We start from the raw sequence: 16,798 nt of genomic DNA on the forward strand, positions 1-16,798 counted from the left end.
GACCAACGTTAGGTTAATGCATGCAATTGTTGTTACGATCTCCTTTCATTGTCATTTTCAAGAGGGTTTTATTTCATGAGCTGCATCAAGGAGATTCCAGCCCTCAAAGGTGACAACTATTCTGAATGGAGAAAGAAAGTAGATATGGCCTTTGTTTGTGCTCAGATGGACTCGATGGTGGATACTCCACAACCGGTCAGACCTACAGAGTGAGTCAGAGAGGTAATTGATGATGATGCTGCATGGGACAAAAAAGGAGGAATTATGCTCCACTGGAGATGTCATACACCCTCGACAACCAAATGTGATACACCGCCAACAAAAAGTGTATGTCCTTCATAAAGAACACAATTGAGAACGCAATTGCGGGCTCAATTACATAATGCACTTCCGCAGGGGAGTTCCTAGAAAAGATAAAGAGCCAGTTCACTGACTCTTCAAAGATTTATGCCACTCAGTTGCTAAAACAACCGGTGACAGAAAAATACACAGGCGGTGGACATGGCATAAGAGAGCACATCCTCGGGATGAGCAACATGGCAGCAATGTATTTGTACTTGGAGCTCAAACTCGCGCTCCTTGTTAACCCGGTTATGGCTTCACTGCCAAAAGAGTTTGACACTTTTATTGTCAACTACAACATGTCGCCTGAAAAATGGGACATTGAAAAGACTATAGCCATGTGTGTTCAAGAAGAGGAAAGACTTAAAAACCTCACATGGTGGTTCTCTGAACTACGTGAAGGATAACAAGGAAAGGAAATACAATCACAACGGCAATGGTTCCCCTTTAAATCCAAATGGAAAAGCGCCCACGCAATATCAACATCAGTAGAAGTCTTTTCGAGTGGACAAAGATACTTGTCTTCATTGTAAGAAGACTGAGCATTACAAGAAAGATTGCCCCCATTGATTAAAGTCAATAATGACAAAGAGATGTAACAATACTGTTTCCTTTGTGAATGAATTCTTGTTTACATAGTTTTCGAAATTTACTTGGTGGATTAACTCAGATGCAACTGTTCATGTTGCAAATTCATTACAGAGATTCCATTCGACGCGGACTACGCAAAGAAGCGAAAGAAGCATTGAAGTCGTAAATGGAGTTCAAGCAAAAGTTAAAGTTGTCGGCGACATCTCCGTGGACGGATTCAAGCTTTTGTTTAGAGAGTTTTATATGTTTCTTCATGTAAATTTGATTAGTGTTTAATGTTTGGAATCACCAACACCATACTGAAAACAGAGCGAAAAATATGAAATAATAGCATGGGCATACATAGTGAGTGTGATTTGGCTATCTTGTGGGTATATTAGAACTTCATAGCCAAATTTAAGGGCGGATTATATTTTAGGAAAAAGAGAGCAGTTTGCTTATTTTCATAAGAAAATACTATGCCCCGATATATCACGATTTATCGCCAACAGAATCAAGTGTCCCAATATCTACACATGCTGGAGGGAAATAATAAAAAATCACCAACGGCCCACCACTAACGACGAGAAGAGAAAGAGATTCCTCCCCTCCACTGTACTAATACAGGGAAGCTACCGGTCAGGCTTGCCTTTGGAGCCTCGCCCTTTCCCCTAGAATAGAGGAGACTCCCAGCCCCAAGGCCTCATCAACACCTACCAGACTAACACAAAGCCTTTCTTAGCAGGTGCATCCGAGTTAGCTCTCCCCCTCCGTCTCCTGAGGTGCTCATGGCGTCGAGCTCGAACCCGGTCGGCATGGACATGGACCCGCCCGTCCTCTCCATCGCCGTCGAGCACAGCCCGCCGGAGTCGCGCCTGGTTCAGCTCGGCGTAAGGTCCTGGCCAAAGTGAGTACCGATCGATCACCGGTTCTGACTGTTTCTCGATTCTTTATTGCATCATTTCCATGGCGGGCGTCTAAGCGGGCGTGTGCAATGGTTCTTGTGTGCGTCGTGCTCGTGCAGGTGGGGCTGCCCGACGGGGAAGTTCCCGTTGAAGTTCGACGCGAGGCAGACGTGCTACCTGGTGAAGGGCAAGGTGAAGGCGCATATCAAGGGGTCGTCCGAGTGCGTGGAGTTCGGCGCCGGCGACCTCGTCGTCTTCCCCAAGGGGCTCAGCTGCACCTGGGACGTCGTCGCCGCCGTCGATAAGTACTACAAGTTCGATTCGTCTTGACTTTGCCGGGTTTGCGATGACTAATTGGCTTCCTGATTACCACTCCTAGATTGGTGACTGTGTTAGCCTCATTCTCAACTAGCTAATTTGCTAGACATATCCGTCTCTATTGGCTTCGTTGTGCGTAGGGAAAAAAGGGTGGAAGTGAGGTGAGGGGCATCTAGCCCCCCCTGTGTAGGTTCCTAGTTATTCAGTTGCCCTCTAAAACCGGTCAATGCAGTGGCCGTTCAAAGTATTCATATTTATTGCCCTGAGTGCAGTGCAAATCCGTTTTGAATGCCTTCTTTGACCAGCCAGCATCGGTGGACTGCATTGTCTGCGTACCCTCCTTTTTCTTCTTTATGGCCAGGGGTGTGGCTATCGACCACCCGCACGCTCTAAGCTTTAAAGCTTTATAAGAGCAACTCTACCATCTAGTCGGACGACGAGACGTGCGGCAGAACAAAACTTGCATCCCGAACTGTAATTTGCAGAATATTCATGAATTATCTACTCAATATATGTCTTTAAAAAAGTTTCATTAGTGAACTACATACAGATGTATATAGACATACTTTGGAACTTTGGAACGTAGATTCATTTATTTTGCTTCGTATGTAGACCTCTACTGAAATATCTTAAAAGACTTATATTTAGGAACGGAGGAAATATTTTATAGTTTGGCGATGCGGGTTCCGTTGTGCCGCGCGTCTATTCAAGAATTATCTGTTTTATAATTTTGCGATGCGGGTTCCGCTGTGTCGCGCGTCTTGCAAGGCCGTAAAAGCAACTCCAACAAACCGAGTGAAACGGATAGCGATTTTGTTCGTTTTTTATCTGTTTGGTCGGCCAGACGAACACAAACGTCCGCTTTCGTAAATAGATCGTTTCGTGCGACCAATATTGGCCGGACCCATTTTTTACCGGCGTAAAAGAAACATAATGCATAATTAAACATTAAAAGCCAGTCACGAAGGTCGACGATAGTCCATGCATCGCGTCTGTATTATATTAAATAAAAATAAAAAAAAACTAAAACTACGTCCGCGCAGCCCTACTCGTCGTCGTCGGGGCCGGTGAGGTCGACCAGCGTTGACGCAGGGCCGGCCCAGGTGAACGCCGAGTTCCAGAGCGCAGCTGCCTGTGCCTCCGTCGTCTGCCTCGCCGGCGCGGATCATGCTGGTGACGGTGGCGGTGGCAGCGCAGCAGCACGTCGCTCCTCCTCCTCCAGCTCCATGAGCCGCAGGCCTTCGGCGCGCTCCGCCTGCAGGTGCTCCGATCTCCGGTGCTGGAGGTAGGCTTGCTCCTGCTGCGCTGTCGCGCCCAGACAGATGGGCAGCACACTGACGAACTCATGAACGACGTCGGTCCACTGGTAGACCTTCCGCGACAGCGTCGGCTCAGGCTCCGGCAGAGGTGGCACGACGAAGTCGCCGGCGGCCGACAGTGCGATGGCCTCCGCGAGCTGCTGCTGGTACGCCGCCTCCTCTTCGGCCATGCGCCATGCTTCTTCCTCGCTGTCACAGAGAACACCAGCGAGCGTTGCGTGGTAGGCGGCCTCAGCCTCCTGGTCCTCGCCGATGAGGACAGGCGGGGGCGGCGGAGGGCCTCCTGGTTGCACTTCGCGCACGCCATGACGGCGCTGCTCCTCATGCTCCATCGCGAACCACACCTCCGAGTTAGGGGAGTCGGCAGCGTACGTGGGGTATCACTGCTGCTCTGCCGTCAGCAGACGCCGTCGCTTGGTCACCTCCTTCGCATGCACCCGCGCCGTCCGCGACACGCCCGGCACCGGAATCCTCTCCAGATCCAGATGTCCGCCGTTCGGTAGCGTGACATCGGGGTAAGGGAGTGGCACGCGGTTTTCCCAGTGCCACCACGCTTGGTGCACTGGGATGCTCACGCGCTGACGAGGCCGGTGGGAAGACGACGACGGGGAGATGGCGCAGGGGAAGAGCGGGGCCTTACCCTTGTTTGGGAAGCCGCCGGCCATGGTGTGCTAGGGTTTCGGTCGCTTGGTCGCCGAGGAGGTGGCGAGATGGGGACGAGGGAGGGTTCTGGAAGCGGATGGTGGAACCCCACCGCACGCTCGGATTAAAAAAGGCTGGCCGCGGTCGCCGACGCGTGGGCCCGAGGATGGCGCCGTCATAAATTATGTTGACTGCGGTGGTTGGAGGCGGACAGCCAGGGGGCGTGTGCGTCCGCTTCACGTCCGCACCGACACATTTCAGTCCCAAATTCGGGCCGGAAATGGGTCGGCGTGGACGCGAAGCGGATGCGTTTTGACAATGATCGGTGCGTTGGGCCATCATTTTTGTCCGCGCCGACCCAAACGGACGGCGGCGGACGAAATGGATCGTTCCATTAAAGTTGCTCTAAAAACCGTGACATTTATCAAATATCCAGCAGCGGTGACTATGTCCGAGCGCCTCATACTCCTTCATGGCGAGCACAACCACCACCATTTGCTGCCGATGTCTCTCCAGCAGCGACTCTATGTTCGAGTCGTCGGACAAGGACGAATCCTCGAGGAAAAACTCCTCGCAAAGACTAAAATCCTTCTATAAAAATGGTGCATCCGAACTCGAATTAAAAGGATTTTCTTCGCCAGATCCATCACTAATTATAACTAGCCAAGGGCACGAAAGGACTCATCGATGGCGGGCCGGGGGCAACCGCAAACTTGTGAATTCGAGGCGAGGGCGGCCCGGAGCCAACGGCGACTAGGTGGGGATCGATCCGGTCCGACAAACACCCCGAGGCGGCGCGGCTCGGTGGATCGGTGGGGTGGCGAGGTGGAGCGGGGTCGGGAGCGCTCCGGTGGCGTGTATCCAGCGACGGGTATGATAGAATCATTGGCAACGGGCGGGCGGCGACGCTGCGGGATGGGGAAAGAAGCATCACGGGATGAAATGTCACTCCCACCAACCCCTTTCGCGTGATACTGGGCACCGACGGGACGGGGGCAAAAACTGGCTATGCGCCAACCGGAGAGGCACCTTTACCACGTCCCTTAAAAAAATTAAGGGTCCGTCGCGTTTGCGGGGTTTGTTAGGGACATTTTTTCGATGTAAAACTGTAAAATCATAGTTATTTTGCGGGTTCACGAGTTATAGTGTCTGCTAAAGTTGCTCTAAGTGCCAACAAAAGGGTGGGTGCACGCCGCCCAAAAAAATTTAGGCGTTCAAACAACGTTGTAGAGCGCGCATGGTAGCTTTAGCAAAACCTTAAATTTTAGCGGGTCGCAGGTAGCGATCTAGCTGTAATGGTAAATATACAGCGCGAGCGCCTAACACAAACACATTTCACACTCAAAAATAGAATCAAGGAGATCAAACATACATAAATAAATCAACAATAAACAGTTCAATTATTATTTCAATTCAGATAAATAGGTTATGAGTAATACAACAAATATTTCATGAATAATACAACAAATAGGTTTTTTCAGTACAACAAATAATTCATATACCAACTCTTATGTTCCTCGTTCCATGACCATCATTCCTCGACTAGATCATTTTGAAGCTCATTATTCGTTTCGACACGTCGAATAGCATGATAGAAGGCAACAAAGCGGGCTACCCTCGAAGCGCTCCTTTCGGTCAACTCATAGTGAAAATACGCTAAATCTTGTCCATGCTCATTCTTGATGATCATATTACGCGTGATTTGATTCTAAAATCTAGTCGGTCCTCTCACAATAGTAAACTGGGCTTACAAAATCCCAAAAACTCTCTTCACATCTTTTCTAGCCGCCGCTTGAGTATTGTGAAAATCAAGATTTTTTTTACCTTGTGGTGTCTTCAATGGCTTCACAAATGTTTGACACCTTGGATAGATGTCATCCGTAAGATAGTAGCCACAATTGTAAGTATGACCATTTGCTACAAACTCCGATAATGAAGTTTCATCATTTGCAATCTTAGCCATGAGTGATGACCGTTGAATAACATTGGTGTCATTGCAAGATCCGGGCATTTCGAAAAATCATGCCAAATCCAAGTCTCATGACCGGTCACTGCTTCAAGGATTGTAGTGGAACCCTTTTTTGGCCCTGGAATTGTACATACCATGCAGCATGACATTTCTTCCAACTCCAATGCATGCAATATATTGAGCGAAGCATACCTGGAAACCCGCGAGCTTTATTGAACTTCAGAAGCCTTGAATTGTCTTCAACATTGGGAGCTCTCAAATATTTCGAACCAAACACTTGCGCAATTCCAACTGCGAAACGCTTGACACACATGATGGCTCGACTCTCATCCATGGTCAAGTGGTCATCCACTAGATCCGTCAGAATACTGTATGTCACCTTTTGAAAGGTGCTATGCCCGAGTTCTCCGACTTCATCCCTCCTTTGCTGAAAAAAGCCGATCATGCCTTGCTAGTTTCTCCGCAGTGTGTTTGAACAACTCGATGCTTATCCTAAAACGAGGTCGAAAGTATGATGCGGGGTATGTGGGATTCTTCAAAAAGTAGTTCCTTGTTAATCTGTTGTGGGCATCAATCCTTTCCCTCCATAATTTCTGACGACCGAAAACCGAACCACCGTGCTTTGGCTTTTTATTGACGTGGATAGCTAGGATCATTAAGATATCCTCCTCCTCTTGAAGATCAAATTCTTCATTGGAAGAATCATAGGATGAACCCAAGTACAAACTTGATTCAAAACTATTTTAAAACTACAAACGACATGCAACAAATTCATCTAAAAACATAAAGTTAAGCAATACATACCATGCAGGTATTTTGTCAAACATCTAGGGGGCACGGAGCTGCAAACGGCCGTCGGACGTTGTTCGTCGAAGGAACGGAGCGCTCGAGGGGCGACGGCGAGGAGAGTAGGTAGACGAAGCAGCGGCGGCTACCAGGAGCAGCATGAGGGGGGGGGGGGAGATGCAGTGGATGCACCGAGGGAAGGAGCGGGCAAATACATCGACGCAGGAGGTTTCAGATCCGGCAGGTGGTGGTCCGCGCGCGAGTTTGGTTTTCCCAGCGCGATGTTACCGCACGCAACATTATTACGCGGCTAGTGGACCGCTGATTTCACCCCGCGCGTTATATGGCCATTTTTTGGACGCGCAACTTATTTAGCGCCTTTGTTGGAGATCCTCTAAAGCATGACTAAGAGCAACTCCGCGACCCAAACAGACGCGCATTTTGTTTGCGTTTTATCCGTTTAGGTCGGCCTCGCAAGACATCCATATCTTCTTTTGAATTTAGTTGGCGCTTGCGTCCAACGCTCGCCTGACTCATTTTTAGGTGGCACGAAAAAACACAATAACTACTGTGAAAATATATAAAAACATTAATTAATTAATGTCAGCTTCAAAGGTCGGCGATAGTCCCACAAGTCCATAGTGCATTAAATAGAAAATTTAAATATGGTAAAACTGAGGAGGCGCGCTGCCCTAGACGTCCTATGTCGTTTTTGGAGCCGGTGAGGTCGACGAGCGTCGGTCCAGGCAAGGGAAAGGCCGTCTCCCAGGCGGTGGCGGCATCGTTCGCCGTTGGCTGCACCGGTGCTGGTTGGGCTACATCATGACATTCCTCCTCCTCAGCTTCGGCGTCACGCTCTAGCTGCATGAGCCGATGGGCCTCGAGGCCCTCCTCCTCCAAACACCATTGACACCAGTGCTCGAGGTAGGCCGCCTCCTGCTCCCGCATCGCACCCAACCAAACGGGTGGCGCGCTGACCCACTCGTGCATCACCCCGTCCTCGATGTACTGCTCGGGCTGGAGAGCCAGCGTCCTTGGCTCGGCCTTGGCGGGGAATGACGGCGGAATGATGCAGTCGCTGGCAGCGGAGAGTGCCAGGTCCTCCGCCATTTGCGTCTGGTAAGTCTGCCTCGTCCTCCTCCTCCTTGAGGTGCTCTCCCTCCTCGCTTGCATGGAGGACGGTCTCGGCGCCTTCTAGTACGCAGCCTCTGCCTCCTGGACCTCGTCGCACACAACGAGGGGCGGCGGCGTGGAAGCCACCACAACGTGGACGCCATGCTGGCGTTGCCGCTTGTGCTCCCATTCAGACCACACCTTCCAATCGGGGGAGTCTGCAACGTACACGGAGTTGCACCGCTGCTCTGGCGTCAGCTGCTGCTGTCAGCACCTCACCTCCTCCACATGCGCCCATGCCGACCGCGACACCGTCGGCACTATGATCCTCTCCGGATCCAAGTGCCACTCATGCGGCAGCGTGACATCGGGATAGGGTAGGGGATGTGATGCTCCCAGTGCCACCGCATGTGGTGCACTGGTACGCTGATCCGCTGTCGAGGCGGGCAGAAAGATGACAGCGAGGGGAGTGCACAGACAGGGATGGCGGGAGCCTTGACCTTGTCCTTGCCAGAGCTCGAACGTGCACCAGAGAAGAAGCCCATGGTGGTAGCTAGGGTTTGTCGTCGACGGGGGAGCAATGGGGTGACTAGATGGAGATGGATTCTGGAAAAGGATGAGCCCCTCTCCCCCCTACCGAATTAAAAAAGGACAGTCGCGGTCGATGACAGGTGTTCCCGCGATGGGCGATCGCCATTAATAAAGACGTCGCTGGTAGTGGACTGAGCGCCATATGTGGACAGAACGGATACTCAGAAGGGGCGCCGCGCCCCCGTCGACGTATTTTGACCAAAAATTTGGGTCTGGAACGGATCCGTCCGAATGAAAAACGGACGCGTTTTAGAAATTAATCGACGTTTTGGACAATGAGCATCTCAAACAAACCGAAGGACGAAATGAATCGCGTCCTTAGAGTTGCTACGAGAGATGAGAATTGGTCGAGTTCCAGTTTCCTATCAGCGTATCCCATTCTCTATTATTTATTTATTTTGCAAAATCAGCACATGCCACTCAATTGATCCCACCAATTACAATAAATATTCGGCAATTTTGGCAGCCCATGTTACCACCCTAGATCCGCTCCTTGCTAGAACCCTTGTCCTCAGACGAACAAAAGAATGACCATGCGCTGAAAGATAAAAAATTATCGAAAATGGCTAATAAAAGATGATAGCTCAGTTCGTAACTGTTACAATTACTAGTTGAGCGCCCGTGCGTTGCCATGGAATAACAAACTTATGTTGCTCACCGTTATTTCTAGCTGTTGAGTCCGACCCAACCTTATCAGTTGTCTCACCGCCATCGTAATAAATTCCTTGTTTCTCGTCGTCGTCAACCAATGGAATATGGGTTCTATCACCCTAGCAACCCCTCCATTACAATCCCTCGACTGAAAGCGTCCATCACATAAAATATCACTATATACTTTTTCTTGTCCTATACAGTGTATCACTAAAACAAAATACATGCGACTCATACTTAAATTTGAGTTGAACATAAGTAAGTCAATAATAATTTATACCGGTACGTTCTTGACCAAAACTCATACAACTTTAAGTATATTGGCCCCCAAATAAATGCTCAACATTGTTGTGTAACTATAAATTTAGGCAAAGATGCACGTGCAACTCTCTATGAAACATCACAAAAAACGCGTGTCATCTTCTCTACTCTTTATTCTTATCGTATTCATGGGTACTGCTGATTGCTCTATTTTCTGTCTTCTGAACCTGAGTGTGCAGCAGAGGTTTCTATGTAGGACACTGTTAGTGAGTGCAGTGAACCAACATGTGCACAGATAATTCTTTTAAAAAACACTTGCACGGAGAATAATCTGAAACTGAACTGTCGCTAGCTCATCACATGAATATTATTGTAAAATACCTTCTTGAAGCTTTTTTGGCTTGTAACTATAATCTGTAGATTGTAAAACTTATTTAGGTTCAACACTGAAGGTCAACAACAGGAGGGGAAATTAAGTTTATGCGGTAAGAAACAATGTTGTATATGCTTCAACATATGTGCTTGTTACAATCAATCATTTTTCCGTCAATGGTATTTCAGAATTAACAAGAGAGGAAAAGAGAGGAAAACACCGAAAACATTACTGTCTCTCTTCTTTTCATAATTACGACTGTTCCAGTGTCATCAAATGGTGGACGGACAACCCTCCCACACATCTGTGAGGTGACCCAAAAAAAGGCTCTATCAGAAGCAAGGGCATTATCACATACCATCGTTTCCTATTTGAATTACAAAATGTAAATAACTTTAAATAAATACGATAATGCATTACAGGATAACCAAATCCTTGTATACATGAAAAATAATTTAGCATATCCGATCATTTGCGGGAACAAAGTCAGAACCAACTTATGTTATTCAAAGGATGGTTCACATATAATTATATGGATATTGACAAGGCCTGAGCTAAATTTGTTAACCTGTCTATTATTATTATTTTCATTTATTAATCAGGTAAGCAAGTCAAAACACCTTAGGCAACATGTATATTAGGCTGGAAGGAAAAAATGCATAGCAAATAAATGCTTGGTGGTGCATATCCTTTGTTTGTTAAGATGTTATTTTGCAGGAGCAACTGAGACTTAGTAGCACACCTGAAGAACCATGGATCTCTCATATTCTACATAAGACCCCTTCTCTTTGTTGCTACAAAATGTATAAAAATCAGAAAATATCATAAAAAAGATCAGAGGGTAAGTAGAAATGCTTTCAAATTAAAAAAAGTTGGTAGAAATGCTTTCACATTAAAAAAAGTTGGTAGAAATGCTTTCACATTAAAAAAAGGTCTCACAAAAATTGTGCTGACTTCATCACTACTATATGTGAAGGTAAGTTGATGCTGTGCCAAAGTATTTGTCGTGCATAGAATTTGAAGATCACCCTTGAGGAAAAGCCCCTCAACAAGACTCCGATCCTTTAAGCAAAGACCACCATTATGAAACCAACTGAAATTTGGAAATACCACTATGTTAGTGTAAATTTAGGCAACACCTAACATGAGTGTCTAGATAAGAAGACAAAAACAGTGTAATCGGTAGCAAAATTAGGAAGGTCATGTTCCAGAGAACAAGATTCATCATGACCTCCATGTACGATACAAGACTGCAGCTGCTTGTCACTACAGGTTAAGGAAGTCTCTCGTAGATGTTCATACTACTGCATAGATTTCATGAATGGATTTGAATAGCCAAGAGACGCTGCAGTTTGTGAGAGGCACTGTGCTGCTTCTTGTGCACCTTTTCTTGTAGAACAAAAAACAAGTGCAGACTTCCCTCTTGAGTGTTGCATCAGTATATCTGTATTCAATATTCACTTTCTATTTTGAGCACTTCAATTTTGACAATTTAACTTATGGGCAGTAGGCAGTGTAATTGACAGATGAGGAGATATGACTTACCGGAAATGAAACTTTGTAGCCTGTGAAAGTGAAAGAAACAAAGGAAATTAAGTTTTAAAAGATTATCCAAACAGTGTCCAATATTTTTAGAAGAAAACATTGTGCAGAAAGTATGATAGAATATATCCGAACACCCCTCCTTAATCCGTGCCTAGAATTTTGAAAAAACAAACATTATAGGACAGGAATTATGCGTACTCTCTTGAAGAGGAAGTCATTTTTCGCTGGAGCATAACCTAAATAGCACCATGAAACAATTATTAATTAGGGAAAACACACCAATGGCTAACAGTACTAAATATCATCAGAGATGTTAACTTGTATCAAATTGTTATGGAAAATCCACATGCTCCTGAATTTTTAGCAGCACAAAGTAAAGATCTATTTTAACATCATTTTATGACTGGTAAAACTTGCACCCCTTCAATGCAGAGGATGGACTCAGCCATGAGCAATGTTTTTCTTGCTTTAACACGATTAAACCAAAAATTGAAGCACATGGTATACAAAGCATTCAAAATAATTGATAAGATGTGGAAGGGTATCAGTTCTTCAAGGCTAGACAAAAAAATAATAGATTGAGTATTACTTTCACTATGTCGGAGCAGCACAATAGTTGGCCTAGAGCATAAGAAAAGTTCAAGTAGCTTCATGATAAACAACCTTATGGGTTTCCAAAGTACGGCGTCAATCTTTCGTATGCACTCATATGCTCATCCAAATAGTAAAATAACGAGAAGCCTGAATCATACCAAGAACTTTTGTAGTCAACTTCACTGGCCTCCATGGTGGATCTCTACCGCGCCAGCAGGGAGCGGATCACACGGGATCAGGAGCGGCCGATGGATCGAGGGGAGCAGCGGCCCAGTCTCTTGTTGTAGAAGAGTTGTAGTAGTCTATAAGATCCTACATGGCCAAAATTAATGTCATTGTGCTGTATCAGAAAAACATTATAGAACTTAACATGCATGGGTACTTTAAACAAATTTTCTTATTTGCAATGTCATCCTACAATAGCAGCAGTGCATAGATGGTACGGTCCACATTACTGCTCTGGAGGTACCTGCAAGTTAGTTTTGATATTTGAGAACAATTCTGTTGTATGTTAACTTTTTTTATTCTGGCTTCTAAGTCGCTTATTGAGAAAACAAATAAACAGGCTGATCTACTTCACGCTTGTAGTACAGGTCGCATCTAATTTTACAAATCGTGTTTGTCCGTACATATCTGCACAATAGGCTCCATTGGAGATAAAATACCTTTGTTTTGCTGACATCTGTGATGAGAATCCCAGGAATATTGACAGGCACAGGATCAAAATTTGTCCCTGGGTAACTATCTTCTACAGCAACAACAAAGCCAGCTGCACCTAGACTCCTGACTGTTTGAGACACTTTCTTGATTGAAGCAGTCCCAGAAATATAATTAAAAGAATAGCCACACAACAGTTCTATTAGCCCCGCTCAAATTCTGAGTGCAATGTTGTGTATGTAGCTGAACCCAACTATCAAAGACAATCTGAATAATAAGCAATTGTTAAAAAAAACAACCGTTGAAGTTACACGTAATTAGATAGGAAGTCACATTTGATTCATGACCATCAAGCTGAAAGTGACACTGGTAAAGCTGAGTCACCATGAAGAGAAACAACTAATGTGAACCTCACGTTGTAAGATAAATAGGATGAGTCGTGTGCTGATTGCAAAAGTTTATACTTCTAACCAAATGACCATCCTTCATGAATAGATGCAAATATAGTAACAGGTAAGTGAAGTAAGGTCAAAATTTGTAAGCTACTAAGGGCATAGGCAAATCTCACAATCCAGCTTCCACTGCTTGAAGAAATCAACCAAAAGCACCCACAAAGATAAATGCCATTATGGCGTCGGATGCATGGGGTAACTGTACCATCACACTAATTATATCATGCAAAACAATGTCTTCCCATGGTCATGCATAATACATCAGACTAATCAATGTTACTGACCTGAAGTCAGTCAAGTCACAGTTAATACATAGCAAAATCACAGATGATAATTATATTCCAGGAAGTGCAAATAAACTGTGTTCTCCACTGAACCAAAGCCACTCAAGCCACAAGTAAAACCATTCCCAATTGCATAAGCACCAAAAGAGGCGATCGATTGTACTCACCTTGATTGGGATGATTAACCCTTCTCGACATCAGTGATCATGATGTATTGGGTTAGGAAAAATCATGGGGTTTTCCCAAAATAAAATAAAACAAGCCTAATAGTAAAAAAGAAATCATAAGAATTCAAGCCTATTAGACAAACAGGATGGCATGTGAACAAAGAGACAGAACAAACCCTACAGGCCTCAATTTTTTTCCTACTAAAAAAATGTTAACCGTATCCAGTATCCACATCCAGAAAATTCATAGAAGCAATAAAGCAAAGATGAACAATAAATTGAATCTGCAAAATTCATGTCGAAACACATATACTTCCCCCGAGAGCAAAAATGTGTAATGTTAGAAAAGGGAGTTAAATAAAATGTATGTAAATTCGCATCCAGAAAATTCATAAAATAAATGAAGCAAAGATGAGCGACAAATTTAATCTGCAGAATTCATGTCGAAGCACATACTTTCCCCGAGACCAGGAAAGCTAGAGCGCAACACACACACACACACAGAGACATTGAAGCAAGCAAATTACTTTGGTTGAATCCATTCCTTCGCATATATGGCATAAAGGCATCTAGAGAAGGAAAAAACTTGATGTTAATTTACCTTGCCAAGCTCATCAAATCCATCTAAATGAATAAGAAGCTCCATCAGTGTCCGCTGGATCTCATGGTCTTTACTGGTTCCCTCACTAAATCTTCTCTCACCAATTGCAACAAGAGAGCTTGTATGTGGAGGCCTTGTTGCTGCCGGTCATGTACTAATGTGTGCTCTGCTCTGTACGATCCGGTGGTTTTCATGCTGTTGCTTGCTGTATATATAGGACAGTAGTGGAACACGCGTGCACGAGACGGTCTTTACCACTTCAACTTGTAGGAATAAAGTGGATCCTAATTAAAGACATTTGTTGTCCAATTGAACTTGGGGTGTCTCAGGCAATAAATATCACGATTGCAGACCCCTCATGCGTGCAATTAAGAGACGAGCATGTGAAGCATTGGTTTATCTGCTTAAATTAGTTGAATCAAAAGCACAAAAAACTCAACATCATAACCATAACCTTTTAGAACAAGGATGAGCTTACAACAATTATGTCCAGGAAAAGACAATTCGGATGCATGAGGTCAATGATAGATATGCACAAGTAATAAGAATTACCCAAAGAATGGAGAAGCATGTAAAGCATCTCAAATTCAAGGCAGACCTTACCGTAAAGTAAGAAGACGAAGAACAACAAGGCATGTCATCGGTGAATCCAGCAAACAGCGAACTGAACGTGAGAGGTCGCAGTGCCGACGAGCGAGGGTATCAGGCCGCCGTAGAGTCCCTCCCACCCCTCGTTCTTCACCACCTACTACAACAGAAGAGAAGGTTGAAAAACGTCAGGATGCCCCACTCTTCAAAGTAGCCGATGGCAAGACAAAATAAAATGATTCAGGTTGCCTCTGGTGGATCTCCTCATACCTGTCAGCTACCCCTCCAGGACTCATGTACAAGGTGGGCCGTTGGCTATCCTGTGGGGAGAAGAGGGGAGGGGCAGAGGACCGGTTGCGGAGGAGGAAGAACGTGCGGCGGTGACGACGTGCTCCGTCTGGCGGTCCTCCCATCGATGGAGGGCGTGTCAGATCTGAGCCTGCATGGCTGCATCGGATTTGTACCAGGTGCTCGATCTCGGCCGCGCTCCTCTCCAAGCTCCGCCGCCTCTACCTCCGCGGCCACTCCTCCTTCTTCGTCCTCGCCGACCCGGCCCCCTCTGACCCCTCATCCCCCACCGTCTTCTTGCGCCTCTCTCAGGGCCTCCTCGCGCGCGCCGCCGCCTCCCGCGCGCACGACCTGCTCTTCGCCCCGCGCGCTCCTCTTCACCGCCACCCCCGCCTCCCCACCCCGATGCGCTCACGCTCGCCGAGCCCCTCCTGGACGACCTCGACGCCTTTGTCCCCGCCATGGACGAGATCTCCGGTGGGGCCTTCCTCCGCGCAGTGCCGAGCGGCGCGGGGGCGTGTCCCACTTGCGGAGGGCCGGCGGGGAGGGAGAGGGCGCGGCGGCGAAGAGGGTCGACGGCGGCACCGAGCGGCGCGGGGGCGTGTGCGGCGGCGGGGGGCTGCACGAGAGGAGCGGTTCGCCCTCGGGGATGGGGTCGGGGAGAGTGGGGATGGGGGGCTGCCGTCGTGGGTTCGCACGAGTACGAGTACGAGGAGGGTGGGGGAGCAGGAGCGAACGAGGGGTTGGAAGAAATCGGTGGAAGGTTTAGCGCTAAAGGGGGATCGCTGGTCGAACCATCACAACGACGGCAGATCCCCCTTTAATAGTAGAGATTAGTGTTGAATCAGAGGACCGGTTGCGGAGGAGGAAGAACGTGCGGCGGTGACGACGTGCTCCGTCTGGCGGTCCTCCCATCGATGGAGGGCGTGTCAGATCTGAGCCTGCATGGCTGCATCGGATTTGTACCTGCTGCTCGATCTCGGCCGCGCTCCTCTCCATGCTCCGCCGCCTCCGCCTCCACGGCCACTCCTCCTTCGTCCTTGCTGACCCGGCCCCCTTTGACCCCTCATCCCCCACCGTCCTCTCGCGCCTCCCCCGGGGCCTCCTCGCGCGCGCCGTCGCCGCCTCCCGCGTGCACGACCTGCTCTTCGCCTCGCGCGCTCCTCTTCACCGCCACCCCCGCCTCCCCCACCCCCGATGCGCTCACGCTCGCGGAGCCCATCCTGGCCGACCTCGTCGCCTTCGTCGCCGCCATGGACGACATCTCCGGCGGGGCCTTCCTCCGCGCAGTGCCGAGCGGCGCGGGGGCGTGTTCCACTCGCGGAGGGCCGGCGGGGAGGGAGAGGGCGCGGCGGCGAAGAGGGCCGGCGGCAGCACCGAGCGGCGCGGGGGCGTGTGCGGCGGCGGGGGGCTGCGCGAGAGGAGCGGTTCGCCCTCGGGGATGGGGTCGGGGAGAGTGGGGATGGGGGGATGCCGTCGTGGGTTCGCACGAGTACGAGTACGAGGAGGGTGGGGGAGCAGGAGCGAATGAGGGGGTGGAAGAAATCGGTGGAAGGTTTAGCGCTAAAGGGGGATCGTTGGCGAACCATCACGACGACAGCAGATCCCCCTTTAATAGTAGAGATTTCTGTGGATAATCTCCACGTTGTAATTAGGAGGCGGTTAGCCATATGCTAACGGACGCATCCCTCTCTCCCATTGTTTCCAAACGTCGCATGCGATGAATGCATCCTTTCAGAGGATATATAATGTAAATCATCATCAATGAAAAGGGAGTTCGAT

At 47.8% G+C, this 16,798-nt stretch overlaps 1 protein-coding gene across 1 annotated transcript; it reads left to right on the forward strand.

Moving 5' to 3' along the window:
- The first annotated feature begins 1,534 nt into the window (after positions 1-1,534).
- On the forward strand, positions 1,535-2,424 carry LOC123401931. The gene is made up of 2 exons (XM_045095799.1): positions 1,535-1,819; positions 1,937-2,424. The coding sequence occupies exons 1-2, from the start codon at positions 1,701-1,703 to the stop codon at positions 2,145-2,147; spliced, it is 330 nt and encodes a 109-aa protein (XP_044951734.1). The 5' UTR covers positions 1,535-1,700; the 3' UTR covers positions 2,148-2,424.
- Positions 2,425-16,798: the final 14,374 nt, after the last annotated feature.

Source organism: Hordeum vulgare, chromosome 6H (assembly GCF_904849725.1).
Source record: "Hordeum vulgare subsp. vulgare chromosome 6H, MorexV3_pseudomolecules_assembly, whole genome shotgun sequence".
NCBI classification, from domain to species: Eukaryota; Viridiplantae; Streptophyta; class Magnoliopsida; order Poales; family Poaceae; genus Hordeum; species Hordeum vulgare.